This window comes from Nansenia antarctica (assembly GCF_963989245.1).
Source record: "Nansenia antarctica genome assembly, chromosome: 6".
Taxonomy (NCBI): domain Eukaryota; kingdom Metazoa; phylum Chordata; class Actinopteri; order Argentiniformes; family Microstomatidae; genus Nansenia; species Nansenia antarctica.
Window position 1 is genome coordinate 26,825,649 of NC_137676.1, and position 15,018 is coordinate 26,840,666.

The window sequence follows — 15,018 nt, forward strand, 5'->3', positions numbered from 1 at the left end:
GCTTCTCCATTATACTGAGCGACCCGGGACTGTAGGTGGAGTTACGTGTCATAAGAACACTTCACTGTAATAAGTGCCGCTATACAGCTCAACGGGGGGAAATGCGATAAGAATTATGTCAAAATGCAGCATTATCATGCACAGATCAGCCTTACAACATGTAACGTTAAGTGCCTGTTACTTGCCGCTTTCAGTTCTAGTAGACTAGTTTAGATCTCGCAACCAGGGAAATGCCGACATGTGTTAAAGCCCCGATTCTATTTTTATTTCTCCTGACATGTTGAGCACTGTGCTTTTTTTTGTTGGTGAACTACCGTAATAAGCCTAAAAAAGTTCAACTGTTCAAAGAGTGCAACTGCTCTGCTTTCAGAAACTGTTTGAATTGTTTAGATTGGGCATAATAGTTCATGAATTACGATAGTTTGAAGGAACGCTGTAAAATCCTGTCTGCGCTGACAGCTCCGGTTTCGGAGCAAGACGCGAATCTATCGGCATTAGTCAAATACATGCTCACATCCAGTCATCCACTCACTGCTCTCCATCAAAAATGGCACATCCATCAATAATATTACATAATAACAACTGATCTGATTAGATTGCTTAGATTGTTTAATACATCAACGGGGGGAAAAGCAAGATGAACTCGCGAGTATCATGCTTCCTCCATTGAATGAAAAGTCCTATCTATTCCATTCAAAGTGTTTTAGCCTTCCCCCTTTCCACTGGCAATAAGGAATTGGCAAGAATAGATCGATATAAATAGATCAACATAATGCAACACTATCATGCACAGATCAGCCTTAAAACATGTAACGTTAGATATATAACGGAGCGATGTATTTCTACGGAAAGGCTGACTGACGCGGGGCTCATACAATCTCAGCGTTTGTTATAGATACGAGTGCTCCGGTGTCTTGCTGGTAGTCAAATATATTTATTTATATATACAGCGTATGGATGTTACGTGCCTGTTACGTGCCGCTTTCCAGTAGTTTAGATCTCGCAACCAGGGAAACGCCGACATGTGTTAAAGGCAGCAAGACGCGAATCTACCTGGACTGAGGAACAGCATAGGCACAGGACATCGCCATAATAGCGATTTTTTTTGTTATGCTTGTTGTAAATAAAAGTTCTATGATGCATTGAAATGACATTAAACTAAGATAATACGATGGTTATCATAATTTTTCTAATCTTTATTAATAAGTTATTACAGAAACAGTAAGTGACATTTTCCGAGAGCGAAATCTGTTGTGGTATTTAAAGATGGCGGTTAGCGAAGAAATCTATGAACATGGGATGACGATTTCCATTGACCAATCAACAGTGTGCAGCGTCACACGTCACACGCAGCCTGGCAAAAAAGTACCTTTCGTACCTTTCGCTACCCATCCCGAACAATAACTATTTTCGGCACGGGTACTAAAGATGGCACGGGTACTTTTGGCAGTGGAGAAAGGCTAAAGACCAGGGCCGACCCGGGTCGACCCGGGTTGGCCCTGTAGTGGAAAAGCGCCATTATATACATTCTCATCTAGATCTGTCTCAAACTTTGCCGTGTTGGGTCCTTGAATTTGAGGGAATTGAGTCTTGAAAGTCTTTGAAAGGTGCTTGAATTTGATGTTTCAGAAGGTGTGGGAACCCTGATTTATACAGGGGAGAGCTTACTGAGACCAGAGACTCTTTTCCAGAAGAAAAGATGAGTACATGTTGGTACATGGTACATGTAGATGAGTACATGTCTTTCTGTGATCTGGGGAAAAAAACATACTTGTGTTTTCTTACATTAAGTACCAATTTCAATGTAATAATGGCTTTCAGAAGAACAGTAAATGCAGTGTTTGAAGCTCAGAAAAAGCCTCTGGATAAGTAGGTAATGATCAGCTGTATCGATCAGCACAAGTCTAGGCCACTTAACACGTAATCTAAAACTAAAATCTAAAAGTGTAGAAGCTGATATTGTGCTGGTGTAAAGCCATAGTGGTGCAAAAAAATGTAATGGGAAGTTAAACAAATCTCAACTGCGAGTTGATCAGGGACTCTTGTACTTTAGAAAAGCAGGATAGTTATCTAGGTCAGAGGGGGTCACCAACATTATGGAGAGGGAGCACATGGGCTGCCTTCCAACCTTGGAGATAACACCTGAGATAATTGTCAGATTAAAAATATGAGTTAATGACTCCGCAATCAGGGGAGCAGAAAGGTGTAACAGGAAAGAATCGAGCATCAGCACTAGTGGATTTGTTAACATCAATCTTAAGCAAGGCATCAAGCACATCACATAGAGAAAGTTGTTTAAACGAAAACAATGGTTCACTAGTAGTTAACTGAACACCCAACAAGTCAGCAGCGCCCTGGGAGAGGGAAGCACAGTCAAACCACCAAACAACATCTGCTGAACAACCAAATCTCAACAACAACAAACCCACCAACCAAACCCCTTATCCCATTTCTGTCAGTAACAAGGCCAGAATCTGTCATAACTTCCTTTGGCAGGGAGGAAGAGGAATTCCCACGTTAGAGGCTAGAGGGGAGGAGAAAGCCTTGTAGGGGGAGGGCTGGAGGGCTGATCATGTTTCCTTTATCCTCTGAGCTTTATCTCTCCCTCTCTCTCAGGAGGTGTTCCCAGAACACTATGGCCCAAAGTATGACAAAGCCCTGGAGATGCTGGGGTGGAGTTTCTTCTCTAGACTGGAAGAACTGCTACCAGTGCCAGACTTTGAACAGGTACAGTACAAGCCTTGAATGTAGATCTTGAACCATCAGTATATCATATTCAGCTATTCAGCTTTTTTGTAGCTTTTGTAGTTTTTATTTTTATTTCTTCAGTTTTGACAGATTAGGTTTTGGACCATTGTTGTCCCAACATTGCACTTATGTAGATGTATGAGGATCTGATGTGTACCAACCTCGCTCCAGGCTTTGATCCACGAGCAAGAAAATATGAAAGTTCTTCTGGTGCTTTTCAGTCAGTTAAGTTCGGTACTGAAACAACGTTCTCTGGGTTTGTGAGAACAAAACAAACAGGCATAATAACAGCGCCAAGTAAACACAATTTAAAAGGTTTATAGACATATATCGATTCCTATGCAAATCAGAGACCCTATAAAAACAAATGTATGAATTCCAAAATTACATAATTATCCTTGCGTCAATCAATTCAACTTATTGATTGATTGATTGATGACATTTTGGTATTTTAGTTGAATTTCAATAAAAGCAGAGGTGTTCCAAAACTTTTGACTGGTAGTGTATGTAAACAAAACGCAGGCAGAAGAAGCGTGACAGTGTTGCCAGATTGGGCCCTGCCCTATTGGGCTACTTTTTAGTGGATTGGGCAGGATCTAGGATGGAAAGTATGCATGAAATCTGACAACACTGGTTAGAAAGGATGTAGAAAAGCAAAGGGTACCATTCTCTAGCAGACGTATGGAAGAGCTGGAGTCCGGCCAGAAGTCCCTTCCTCAGGACCTCCGGCCAGATGGCGAAATGAACACTAGCATCACTTTGCACTATTTTACCTGTCACAGATTTAGTCTTGAAATCTTCTTTCCTATAAAATCTTATTTACAATTTTGTTTTAAGTCATTTAGAAAGTATAACAACAATAGTTGCGTCATAATTATCTATATGTAAAAAAATTTTTTTTTAACCCAGAGACCAGGTTCTTGCCACGTCATTCCCTGCTGAAGCTATCTTACATGACTTCGAAGGTTATGCCTAGGTTACTAAAGATCCCTGCGCTGGCCAGAAAAAAAGAAAGAAGAAGATATGAGCATTACCAATGTTACCAACAATAAATGTTGTTGAGGTCCCAAATGCTGTCATCCTAGCTGCATTGGAGAACTTGACCTCCAAGATGGATGACTTCAGTTCGCAACTCAAGCAGAACTCTGTCAATACCAGCATTGCCAAAAGCGGTAGAATCTTAATGTGGCTGAAATCAAGGACTGCTAGGCAAACTTGGGGACAATGGACAAAGAGGTAACCTAACTCATGAAAGAAAATACCAGCCTCAGAAAAAGGAACAGAGGAGGTTGAGTGAAACAAGTGCCATTGGAACCTTTGACTACAGGGGCTGAAAGCAAAAGAGAATGAGTGCACCTGAGATGTTATGGTCATCAAACTCCTTGCCAAGATTGCCATGGTTGGAGCTCTGATTGGCTTGGGGGAATGTTTCCCATGTTGCTAACACCTCTCCAATCCTCTCAGATCTACACAAGTGCATAGGCTGATATGATGTGTTGATTTGATGTATTGTATTGATGTATGGGCTGATTTGAACAGTTGATTTATGGGGTGGCTGTGGTGCAGGAGGTAGAGCCGCCGTCTAATAATCGCAAGGTTGGCCCATCGGCTGTTCGAGCCCCGGCTGGCCACATGTCGAAGTGTAGTTGGGCAAGACACTGAACCCCATTGCTCCCAGTGAGCAGGCCGGCGCCTTGCATGGTAGCTTGCCGCCATTGGTGTGTGAATGTGTGTGTGAATGGGTGAATGAGAGGCCGTTGTAAAGCGCTTATATAAGTGCAGTCCATTTATTTGAGAATGGGTTTTGGTAACAAGTAACATTTGTCAGATGGTGTCATGGCTCGGTGCTGCCCCCTCAGTTCTGGAGGAGTGTTTGCAGTCGGCCTCTCCTCCAAAAGAGATGAACGCTGTCCTTCAGCACCACAGACATCTGGGACACATGGGCATGCAAGGTAAGTCTGTCAGTTGATCACATTGACTTATAATTGTGGCTACCCTCCTGACTCCTACTCTTACTTTGACTTTGAGCATTATACTTATCATCAATGAAGGCATTTGGCAGCTAAATAAGTGAGTTATCATAGGTACGTTTAATTGTTATTCTACATTTTGTTGAAGAATGTTCTCATATCAATCAAATAGACAGAAACACTGTCATTGAGTAGTTGTAGGTTATGTGAGAGGTTAGGTGAGAAGTAGTCTTGCTTGCCTGACGCTTAGACTGTGTGTCATTAGACACATCGGCTGTGCAAAGAGACTAAAGTTCATATTGGGATTTCCTTGCACTCTGGGCCTTTTACACATTCTGGTGGCACACTTTCAGAGACTGGGTATTACCAGTCAAGACTTACGGCAAGACTTAACGCACTCTGAGAAGCACAGCCTCTGCCTCAGCATCATTATGGCATTCATATGCCCTATGGCTAGAAAAGATTAATGAAAGAATGGAATGAAAAGATGATGAAAGAATGTTTACTCTCCTTCTCTCTCTCTCTCTCTCTCTCTCTCTCTCTCTCTCTCTCTCTCTCTCTCTCTCTCTCTCTCTCTCTCTCTCTCTCTCTCTCTCTCTCTCTCTCTCAGACACTTGTCCTCTACCCATGGAGGACTTCATCCTCTCCTCTCTGTCCCTCCCTCTAATCACAAGAGTGGTGATCCCTGCCGATCCGTACTCCAAGGTTTCAACCTGTCTAGAGAAAGAGGGGCCCTCTGATGTGCCCATTGACCAATCACATCTATGGAGAGGCAAGACGGAAGACTTAAGCTTTCCAGCCAATGAGATTGGCCCGAGTTGGAGCGAAAGACGGACTCGGAAGAGAAAATTAAGTGACAGTTTGGAGATTCCTCCGAAACAGCCTACGGACTCAGCGCTGTTTCCGTAAGAACTGAAACCAATCAGGAGTTTGTGAATCTATGGGTCACTTGGGGTAAACAACATGAAAACACAGTGTCTTTACTAAAAGTAAGCAGAGAGATTGCAGGTCCTTTCCTATAGGTCCCTGTCACTCTGGAGAGGCCTGCCAACCCATGTCAGGGAGTCAGAGGCGGTGTCCATTTTTAAATCAAGGCTAAGGAGACATCACTATGTGATATGCACCCTATGTACCCTTATTCGCTGAAACCCTATTCAATTACGCCTGGAACACCCCAACCCACATTGCTACAGCAATGTGCCCCGAATTGAATTCTGCAAACCACCTGTTCACAGTCTCCCTGATCTCGCCTCAAAGAATCAGGGCTACATACCCAGATTGCCGAAGCCTATAGAGCACATGTGTCAAAGTCAAGGCCCGCGGGCCAGATCAGGCCCGTGAATGAGTTCTCTCTCGCCCGCGGGATGATATTTAATTACTATTAAAACCGGCCCGCAGTATTATGTGCCCGCAGCACCATAATACTACAAGTCCCAAGATGCACTGCGAGTGCATTGGCGCGTACCAAGTGCCCGCGAGCGAGCGCGACCCCGCGTCTTCTCTTCACTTCAGTACTCGTCATGAGCAGCAGCAGCACAGTGACAGTGGAGGCCGAAACATCGCCGTCAATTCCCGAGTGTTCCCGAGTACACCATTTGCTGACAAACCGCCGAATTCAGGCGGAGATTTTCCGACTTTGAAGCCCAAAAAAGCAGGCTTCAACTGCTCAGCAATCCATTTGCAGTTGACGTGGAAAGTGCATCAGCAAATCTCCAAATGGAGCTGATTGAGCTCCAGTGTAATGACACACTGAAGGCAAAATATGAGTCCGTGGCGCTGCTGAGTTTGCTCGTTTCATCCCCGACACAATGCCTGAGCTGCGCACCCAAGTTGATCGCACAACGTCTATGTTTGGCAGCACATACCTGTGTGAACTACTGTTTTCGTTGATGAAACTAAACAAAACATCACATAGGAGTCGTCTTACTGATGAACACCTGAACTCAATCCTGAGGATTTCCTCAGCTCAGAGCCTGACCCCAAACATTAATGAACTTGTACTCAAGTGAGCAGAATGGACTTGGACTTGATATTTCTTTGAAGGGAATTATTTATTTTTTCTCCAGTTGAATGGACCCAGGGAAATGTTGCCTAAGATAGATGCAACTGTTTTGCACTTTTGCAAGTTTGCACTAACTTTTCTAATTTTATTATAAAAGACAGTCATTGGTGAGGATCAGAGCAGTACACTGATTTGTTTTTAATGCATGCTGTTTCATTTTTGCATTAAATAAATAAATAAATTGTATCTTGCCATTGAGCTTTGAAGGGAAATTACATTTAGCTGTTTAAAAATAAGAAAAAAAAATAAGAAAAATTTGTTTTCAATTTATTACTGAAAGAGCCTTGAGAAAACATTGCAACTGATTTCATTTAAGTTTAACTTAATTTAATTTAATGATTAATGTTAAGTGCAATATAGGCTGTGTTATTGGTATTGGTTCAATATGTGCAATAATTGCGAGTTTTAATAAACATTGAACCAGCCCGGCCCTCCACTTGTACACTTTTTTTTATTTTGGCCCCCTGTGTATTTGACTTTGACATGACTGCTATAGAGAAACCCTGAGTGAGTACATGGAAATGTACCCGGTTCACCCTACTCAGTTCCAACGCTAAGGACCGTATGTGCCATAGAATGTGCAGCGGAATACAGGCGGTAGAAACGTAGGAAAGTGTGAGGGGAAGCCCAACTGAAGCCCAATTGAAGCCCAACTGAAGCCCAACTGACAGATTTGCAGCACAAATCTCTGAAACCCATACTTGTAATCGTCTTATTAGGTATTTTAGAGCAGATGTTTTAGGTCAGTCACGTAGCTAAACTCTATGGTCATGTTCTCACATGAAAGTCTGAATCAGGACCAAGTGGAGTTTGCAACATTGTTGCATAAATGATTTCTCTGATTTGCGTTCTCACAGCCCTTTATGTAAACAAAGTAACATACGCAATCGAAGCAACAGACGTGGTAGTTGATTGGTCAGAAAAATTGAAAATTGCCCGTTCGTCCCGCTCTTATCCAGATCAACATGCATGCGCTGTTGTTTTCCTATGGACAGCCTCGATGCGTCGTTTCTAACCGGAGTGAAACCACCCTTTACAAGTGGAGCATACGTTGGTTCTTTGCTCCGGGAGTGACTTCGAATGCGCGTTCTCACAGCTCCAAACGACGCAGAGCAAAGCAAATTTTATCCTAAACTGTTTCAAGTGAAGCAAATGTTCTAGTGAGAACACCCCCTTAATCTCTCTCTCTGGTTAGTTTTCTCTGATGATTTCCATGTTGTTCACCAATCCGATGGCCTGTAGGTTGACTAACTCCAGGTTGCAGGTTGAAGTTGTGTGTGTGCCGTCTAGCTAGCCTTCACTCACTGTCATTGTTGTGTTCCAAAATGTATTTTTATTGTGTATTTTGTTTTTATATATCAACTGTGCATGGATTAAATTAGATCAGATTCAACTTTATTGTCATTGCAGAGTACAAGTACTAGACAATGAAATGCAGTTTAGCATCTAACCAGAAGTGCAAAAAGTGATATAAGAATATGATATAAAAAACATGACAATGATAGTGATACAGGTACAGTAAGGCATGTATGGTAGTTTAGATACAGTTATGAGCTATGTACAGTTAAAGTATTTCTGCATTCCCCTCTTTTAGGGATTCTGTGGATCTCGAACACTACAGTGACTCTCCCATCATCTCCATATGGGGAGAATACACAGGTATGGGATTTCTCAAATCATTCTGTAGACCAGGGGTGCCCACACTTTTTTGAACCAAGATCTACTTTTCAAGTAGCCAGTCTGCCAAGATCTACCAGTCTAGTTTAAACATTGCAAACGTACACGCACATACTACAAACACACACACACACACACACACACACACACAGTTCCCAGCCTGCATAGTAAACTCACAACACACGTTCTCTCTCTCTGTCACACAGCCACACAGGAGAAGACCATCACAAACCCACCCTCTTTGCTACTCTCGCACACACACACACACACACACACACACACACACACACACACACACACACACACACACACACACACACACACAGTTGCCAGTCTGCATAGGGAGCCATAGCACAAACCCTCCCTCTCTCTCCCCCTCTCTCTCTCTCTCACACACACACACACACACACACACACTCACTTTCTCTCACTCACACACAGACAGCCAGTCTGCAGTGCCATAGCCAACTACTGATCCAACAAACAGAAAAGTAAACCAGATACAAAACAGGTAGTTCCCTAAGTTTGAAAGGAGGAAATAAATGCAGCTAGTTTCTCGTAGTCAGGGCTGTAGGAGCTGGTTGCAAGGCGTAGGCAGGCTGCAAGGCGGTCATGTGGATCTGTCATCGAAAAGGCAATCTGCAGCCTCGAGAAACGCTTTTTTCACAATTTCGCCGTCTTTGAATGACTTCTTGTGTTTAACAAGAACGTGACGTACGTTTTCGCTCTTTTGCCACATTTCCCTTCTAAATAGCCACCGTAGATTTGCAGATCAGACAGATACACTTCCAATATCACATCGTGAAAAAAAAGTCCTCCCATTCTGGATGGAAGTTGTACGTTATTGGTTTCTTACTTGGTCCAGCTTCCCCACTCATTTGTATACCCTTTCTTTTGTATTATATAGTAAATAGTAGAAATTGGAAGGCTAACTAGGTAATTAGCTTGCCGGTATTTAGTAGTTGGCGCGGTTGACGGTTGCGGTTGCGGTGGTGAATGAATGAATGAATGAATCGTTTAATGACCACACAACCTAGGTCGGTGGAATTTGTTTTCGGTACAGCTCAATACAGCAGTGTAAAAAAAACATACACACATTGCACATAACTATCACATGGACATGAACACACATAACCACAAGACAAGAACATATTTACAATTTATAAAGTGCAGTACGTCTGGCAGGGTTAGTGCAGTGAGTCAGGTGTTGAGAGTCCTTATAGCAGAGGGGAAAAAAATGTTTTTGAAACGGGATGTTTTGGTGGCCAGGGATCGGTAGCGCCGTCCAGAGGGCAACAGTTGAAACAGGTGGTGAGCAGGGTGGGAGGGGTCAGAGATAATTTTATGTGCTCTATTTGTGGGGCTGTGCCTGAAGTCTACGATGAGTTCTTGTGTCTTTGATGAGTTGAGCTGGAGGTTGTTGTTGAGGCACCAAGTGACTGCTTGGGTTATCTGCTCGCGATAATGGTCTTCATTATTATTTGTTATGAGTCCGATTATGGTTGTGTCATCTGCATATTTCAGAATGGTGACTGAGCTGTGGAGGGATATCAGGTGGTTGGTGTAGAGCAGGGGTCGGCAATAGGCGGCCCGTGGGCCATTGCTGGCCCATCACCAATAATATTTGGCCCAGCAGATTATTTTGAGAATCCACTTTTTTTATTTTTTTTTTTATTTTTATTTTTTCAATATCGGGCCGACAGTCCCACATATAGCGCCTATAATGTCCGAATAGAGAATCGACCTCCACCTGAATAATGCTTATTGTACTTTTATCCATGTTGAGAGTGAATGACACAGGGACAGACAATCAGGCAGCGAAGCGCACTGACGCTGAACCCCTCATGGTGAATCATAAGTAGGTGGACAACGCGTGGTTCTGAAATAGCCGACATGCGGTGTGTGGTTTGAAAAATATAACACGAGCTCAGTAAACCATTCAAACGTAATGTTTACGTATATGTGACAGCAACACACATATGAACAGTAACAAAGCAAATTCTGTTTAATTTTCTGAAAAACATTGACAACAAAATTTGCGCAAACAAAAAGCATCTCCCATCGGTCACTATTTGCTTGATATCTGGTGATATGGACGTCACTTTAATCCGCAGGCAGTTCTCAAGGTTTTTATGCATCAATCGATTCCTCTCGTGCGTCTTTATCACATTCATTGACGAAAAGGACGACTCGCATGTATAGAAAGGGAACATTGTGAGCACGTAAAATGTGAGTCTCACAACAGCTTTGCATTGATGAAACCAGGTAGGATGAACGTATAGTTCGCTGTCCATTATGTGACATTATGTTTCTCTTGCTAGCTAGAAGGTTAAATGTTTAGCTAACTTCACCCGACACGCAAACAACCAATCCAATAATAATGTGACCTTGTCTGGGAGGAGGGGGGAATAATTATCAGAACAAAAGTATGTTAAATAATTATTAGAATAAGTTAGGCTGTGCTACATCGTCAGTCCACACATTTATTAGTCAAAAATATGGAAAAGGGTGAAACTACGTTTCAACGTTGTTGAGAATCACAACACAAACTCGCTAGTCAAGCCAAAATACTGCAACGTAATGGATTGGACTGCTACCTAGTTAACTAGAACACTACTTTACATTATTAGCAGGCTCACAAAACAAGCTGTGTTAGTTGACTAGCGATGTGTACATTTTTCGAAAGAAAAGTCAAAGCATTAGAACGTGTCACATTTTTTAACAATCAATTACTTAAATTAGCCTTTGATTATTTTCGGGCCCGCCATCTAGTGGCTCAAATTTTTTTGGGCCCGAGGCCAAACTTAATTGCCGACCCCTGGTGTAGAGGGAGAAGAGCCAGGGTGAGAGGACGCAGCCCTGGGGGGCGCCTGTGCTGAGGGTCAGGGAACTGTGTGTTAGGTGTTAGGTGAAAATATGAGATCTCAGACTGGCTTACCTGTACGTCAATCAAGTGGCAAAAGCCATAGTGAGGAATCGAGGATGGATGATAGGCGAACTTTTTTTCTTTTTTTTTCTTTGGGGTTTTGTTCAATGCCATGCGATCTACCCACACTACCTTTGCGATCGACCTTTACATTTACATTTTTGGCATTTAGCAGACACCTTATTCCAAAGCGACTTACACTCAATACATTTGACTACGCAAGTGAATCATCAATCCACCAGTCGTAGCAGGAAGAATAATCCAGCTCAGGCCTATCTAAAAATCTACTTCTATCACCAATCACCAATATCATTTAAATGAACTAAATGAATGTTTTTTGCTGTGTTCAATTCATTTCAGAAATGTTCAGTGTGACATGTCTTTTCTGTTTAGACACTAAGGGAGTTGCTTATCCCTTGATGACTGATGCCAAGGTCTCTTGGTCGGACGACGAAACTCTCAACCTGATTGACATTTGGGGAAAAAATTCAGTGCAGCGGGTTTTGAAAGGCTGCATCAAAAACCGTCACATATTCGCTCTCATTTCTAAAAAGATGAGCGAAAGAGGCTACGTAAGAACTGTCGAGCAGTGTCAGACCAGGATCAAACGGCTGAAGAAGTGTTTTCGTCAGTGTCTCCAGCACAACAGGTGAGTACAGAATACGTTGTTCTCTGTCAATACCAAAACATTTGTTCATTTCTAGATATAGTACGTACTGTATTTTCCGGACTATAAGTCGCTCTGGAGTATAAATCGCATCAGCTAAAAAATGTGTCATGAAGAGAAAAAAACATATATAAGTCGCACTGGACTATAAGTCGCATTTATTTAGAAATGTATTTCACAAAATCCAAGACCAAGAACAGACATTTAATCTGGAAAGGCAAGTTATTCAGCTACACAATAGCACACAGAACAACAGGCTGAATAGGTGTCCAGTATGTTAACGTAACTTACTCCATGTTACTCCTTGGTTCATGTCAGTCAGTATGAAATTATATATATTTTGATATATAAGTCGCAGGACCAGCCAAACTATGAAAGAAAGTGTGACTTATAGTCCGTAAAATACGGTACAAGGTTTTGGGGTCTGTAATCACTAATGGGTCGGCGTAGTTTTGATCTTTACTGCCCTCTCTGGTGAACTAAATATCCTACTTGGTTCGAATTGTGCCAATTGTATGCATATGTTTGTCAACAAACAGATGTAAAAAAAGATACGTAGAGGCAATATTTTGTTTGTTTGTTTGTACGGCATTGCCATAGGGATGTATCCTGAAGATACAGTCACCTCCATGTGTTTGGAACATCGATAATATATAATACCTGGGTGCTAATAGCTGCCTTTTGGCTATGCAGTGTGTAGTAGAGAGCTGTGCATAGAGTGAAGAGTGGCCACATATCGCCATCCGTTTTCCCCTTAGTTTTTTTGTTTAATCTGTGCCATATGTATTGTCTCTCCCACAACGCTGTAGCATTTTCGCTAGGTCAGAGAATAAAGGCGTATTGTTGTTGGATAGGGCTATTTCAATAGACCTATCGCTAAGCCACACCCCAAAATCGAAATTGTCCAATCATATCACAGCAAAAGTCACTACAGGTAGAAAACTCTGACAAACAACTCGCTAATATCTGATGGTGAAAAGCTTGGAGACTAAATATTCTTGTCATCCTTAAAAAACATGTCTATTGTAAATCAGAAATTTGAACTCCCGCCATTGTAAGTCATTGAATGTCACTCAGTCACGGTCGGTCAGTCGGTCACTGTCAGTAAAGAATTTGAGCGAGTGTTGTTTGTTTGTCCGAGTTTTCAAAGGGGGCGTGGCTTAGCGATAGGTTTGTTGTAATTGTACCTCACTTAAACAATGCCCTCTCAAATTTTCCGTCACAAGTGGGAACAACAGACTGGAGTGCAAATTCTATGACCAGTTAGAGAAAATCCTGGGTACTGTGGCCCCCTCCACTGTTCCTGAGGTCACCTATGACATTGAAGAGACGCTCGATGGAGAGCAGCCACCAGATAGTGAGGACTGGAAGTTCCTGAGCCACTCTGTCCGAGAAGACATCGGTATGGTCAGATTGCCCATTTTCTGGTAACCTTTGCGATATTGGCTCTTTGAAAGGAGCTAATGTTTGTTTGCATGTGGCACATTCCCAAAAAATATATAAGGGCTAACATCAAATTCTAAATCCGATTTTGCATAATTGATTAAATATTTGTTCATATTTCAATTTATTTGAACAGCCATGAGGGGTCATTTGACCCATGTGAGTAAAGAAAAATGTTATATCTTTGCACTCGATCAAATTTCAGGACCCTCCTTTCATGACTTTTCCTAGATATGTGGTTCTACCACCCAGTATCCTTACATTTTCAAAATCACATCAGGATAAGCTAATATAAAGCTATTTTTGCTGTTTTTCTGTGTAGGAACTAGTGGTCGTTGTGTGTAAATAGCAGCTTGAGCATTGTAAAGAGGGGATCATTTGACCCCCGAGGCGGCTCTTTTAGTTGCCATAAAAGGCACAGCTGTTCTAGTGTTAATGATCCCTAACCGCTTTGCTTATGTTTGTTTACTTCTGTACCTAAGAAACTAGAAGTGTTCCGTGGACAGACATGGAGACCCACACCCTCATCAACATATGGGGGGAGGACAGGATGCAAAGTGAATTGAGGGGCATGCATAGAAACGGACACATCTTTGCAGTGATATCCAAAAAGATGTCTGCCCAGGGCTTCACCAGGTCAGTGGAGCAGTGCCAGACCAGGGTGAAGAGGCTGAAAGCAAGTTTCCGACAGTGCTATGAGAACAAGTATGTATGGCTATTCTTATTTTATAATGTGTGTACATTTGCAGTCCAGCAGGTTTGTTTATTATCTGTATATATTATTATCGGTCTGTTTATTATCCTTTAATGGTTGCCATTGATCACATTTTTGTCTCATTGTCTAGAAATTGCATGGTAAGACTATATACTAAAAGTATGTTATTATTTGTGTGACTACTCAACATTTCTAAGTAACATTATCATTGTGCTTGCATATCAAATCATAGAAAGTTATAGCATGTTGTAATTTACTGGGCAGTGGGTCTTTGATAGGGAAATACACTACTGTATTTTATGAATAGATAAATGCTAATTAAAGGAAGACTGGGATATGACATCATAGGCAACGCTTAAAGAAAAAATAACGCACATCCTCCTGTCTTCGGTGCTGAGCTAAAACTGACAGTGCAGTAATATTAATACAAAATAAGGTAGCCCGCACTCACTTTTTCGTTGCTCCAATATTTTATTTATCAAGCTTGTCGCTTGATAAATAAAATATTGGAGCAACGAAAAAGTGAGTGCGGGCTACCTTATTTTGTATCATAGGCAACGCTGCCATAGACTTCGAAAACAACAGAGATGCAACAGACTAGAGGATAGGGAGTGTGATTGGATGCGATTGAAACAAGTGAACAGTGAAACAAGTGGACTCTCTGGATCTGTCTTGTTCATTACAATATCTGATGAAAGTGTCTGTTTTCATGGGCGTGACGTCATTTCCTACAGTCTTGTCCAATTTGAGTGTAATGTTAAGATAAAGTTAAAATGAAAAGTTATGCTCCAAAAATATATTCAGTTTTCT

General features: G+C 41.9%; 1 protein-coding gene across 1 annotated transcript in view; it reads left to right on the top strand.

Annotated features, from left to right (window-relative positions):
- LOC308160401 (uncharacterized protein) overlaps positions 1-15,018 on the top strand; it is a 34,503-nt gene that overhangs the window by 2,243 nt on the left and 17,242 nt on the right. The window contains exons 5-12 of the mRNA XM_080534315.1: positions 2,617-2,727; positions 4,213-4,222; positions 4,608-4,700; positions 5,395-5,623; positions 8,375-8,439; positions 11,777-12,032; positions 13,277-13,452; positions 13,976-14,198. Of these exons, the coding sequence (XP_080390441.1) occupies positions 2,617-2,727; positions 4,213-4,222; positions 4,608-4,700; positions 5,395-5,623; positions 8,375-8,439; positions 11,777-12,032; positions 13,277-13,452; positions 13,976-14,198 (1,163 nt within the window). The remainder of the gene's footprint in view (positions 1-2,616; positions 2,728-4,212; positions 4,223-4,607; positions 4,701-5,394; positions 5,624-8,374; positions 8,440-11,776; positions 12,033-13,276; positions 13,453-13,975; positions 14,199-15,018) is intronic.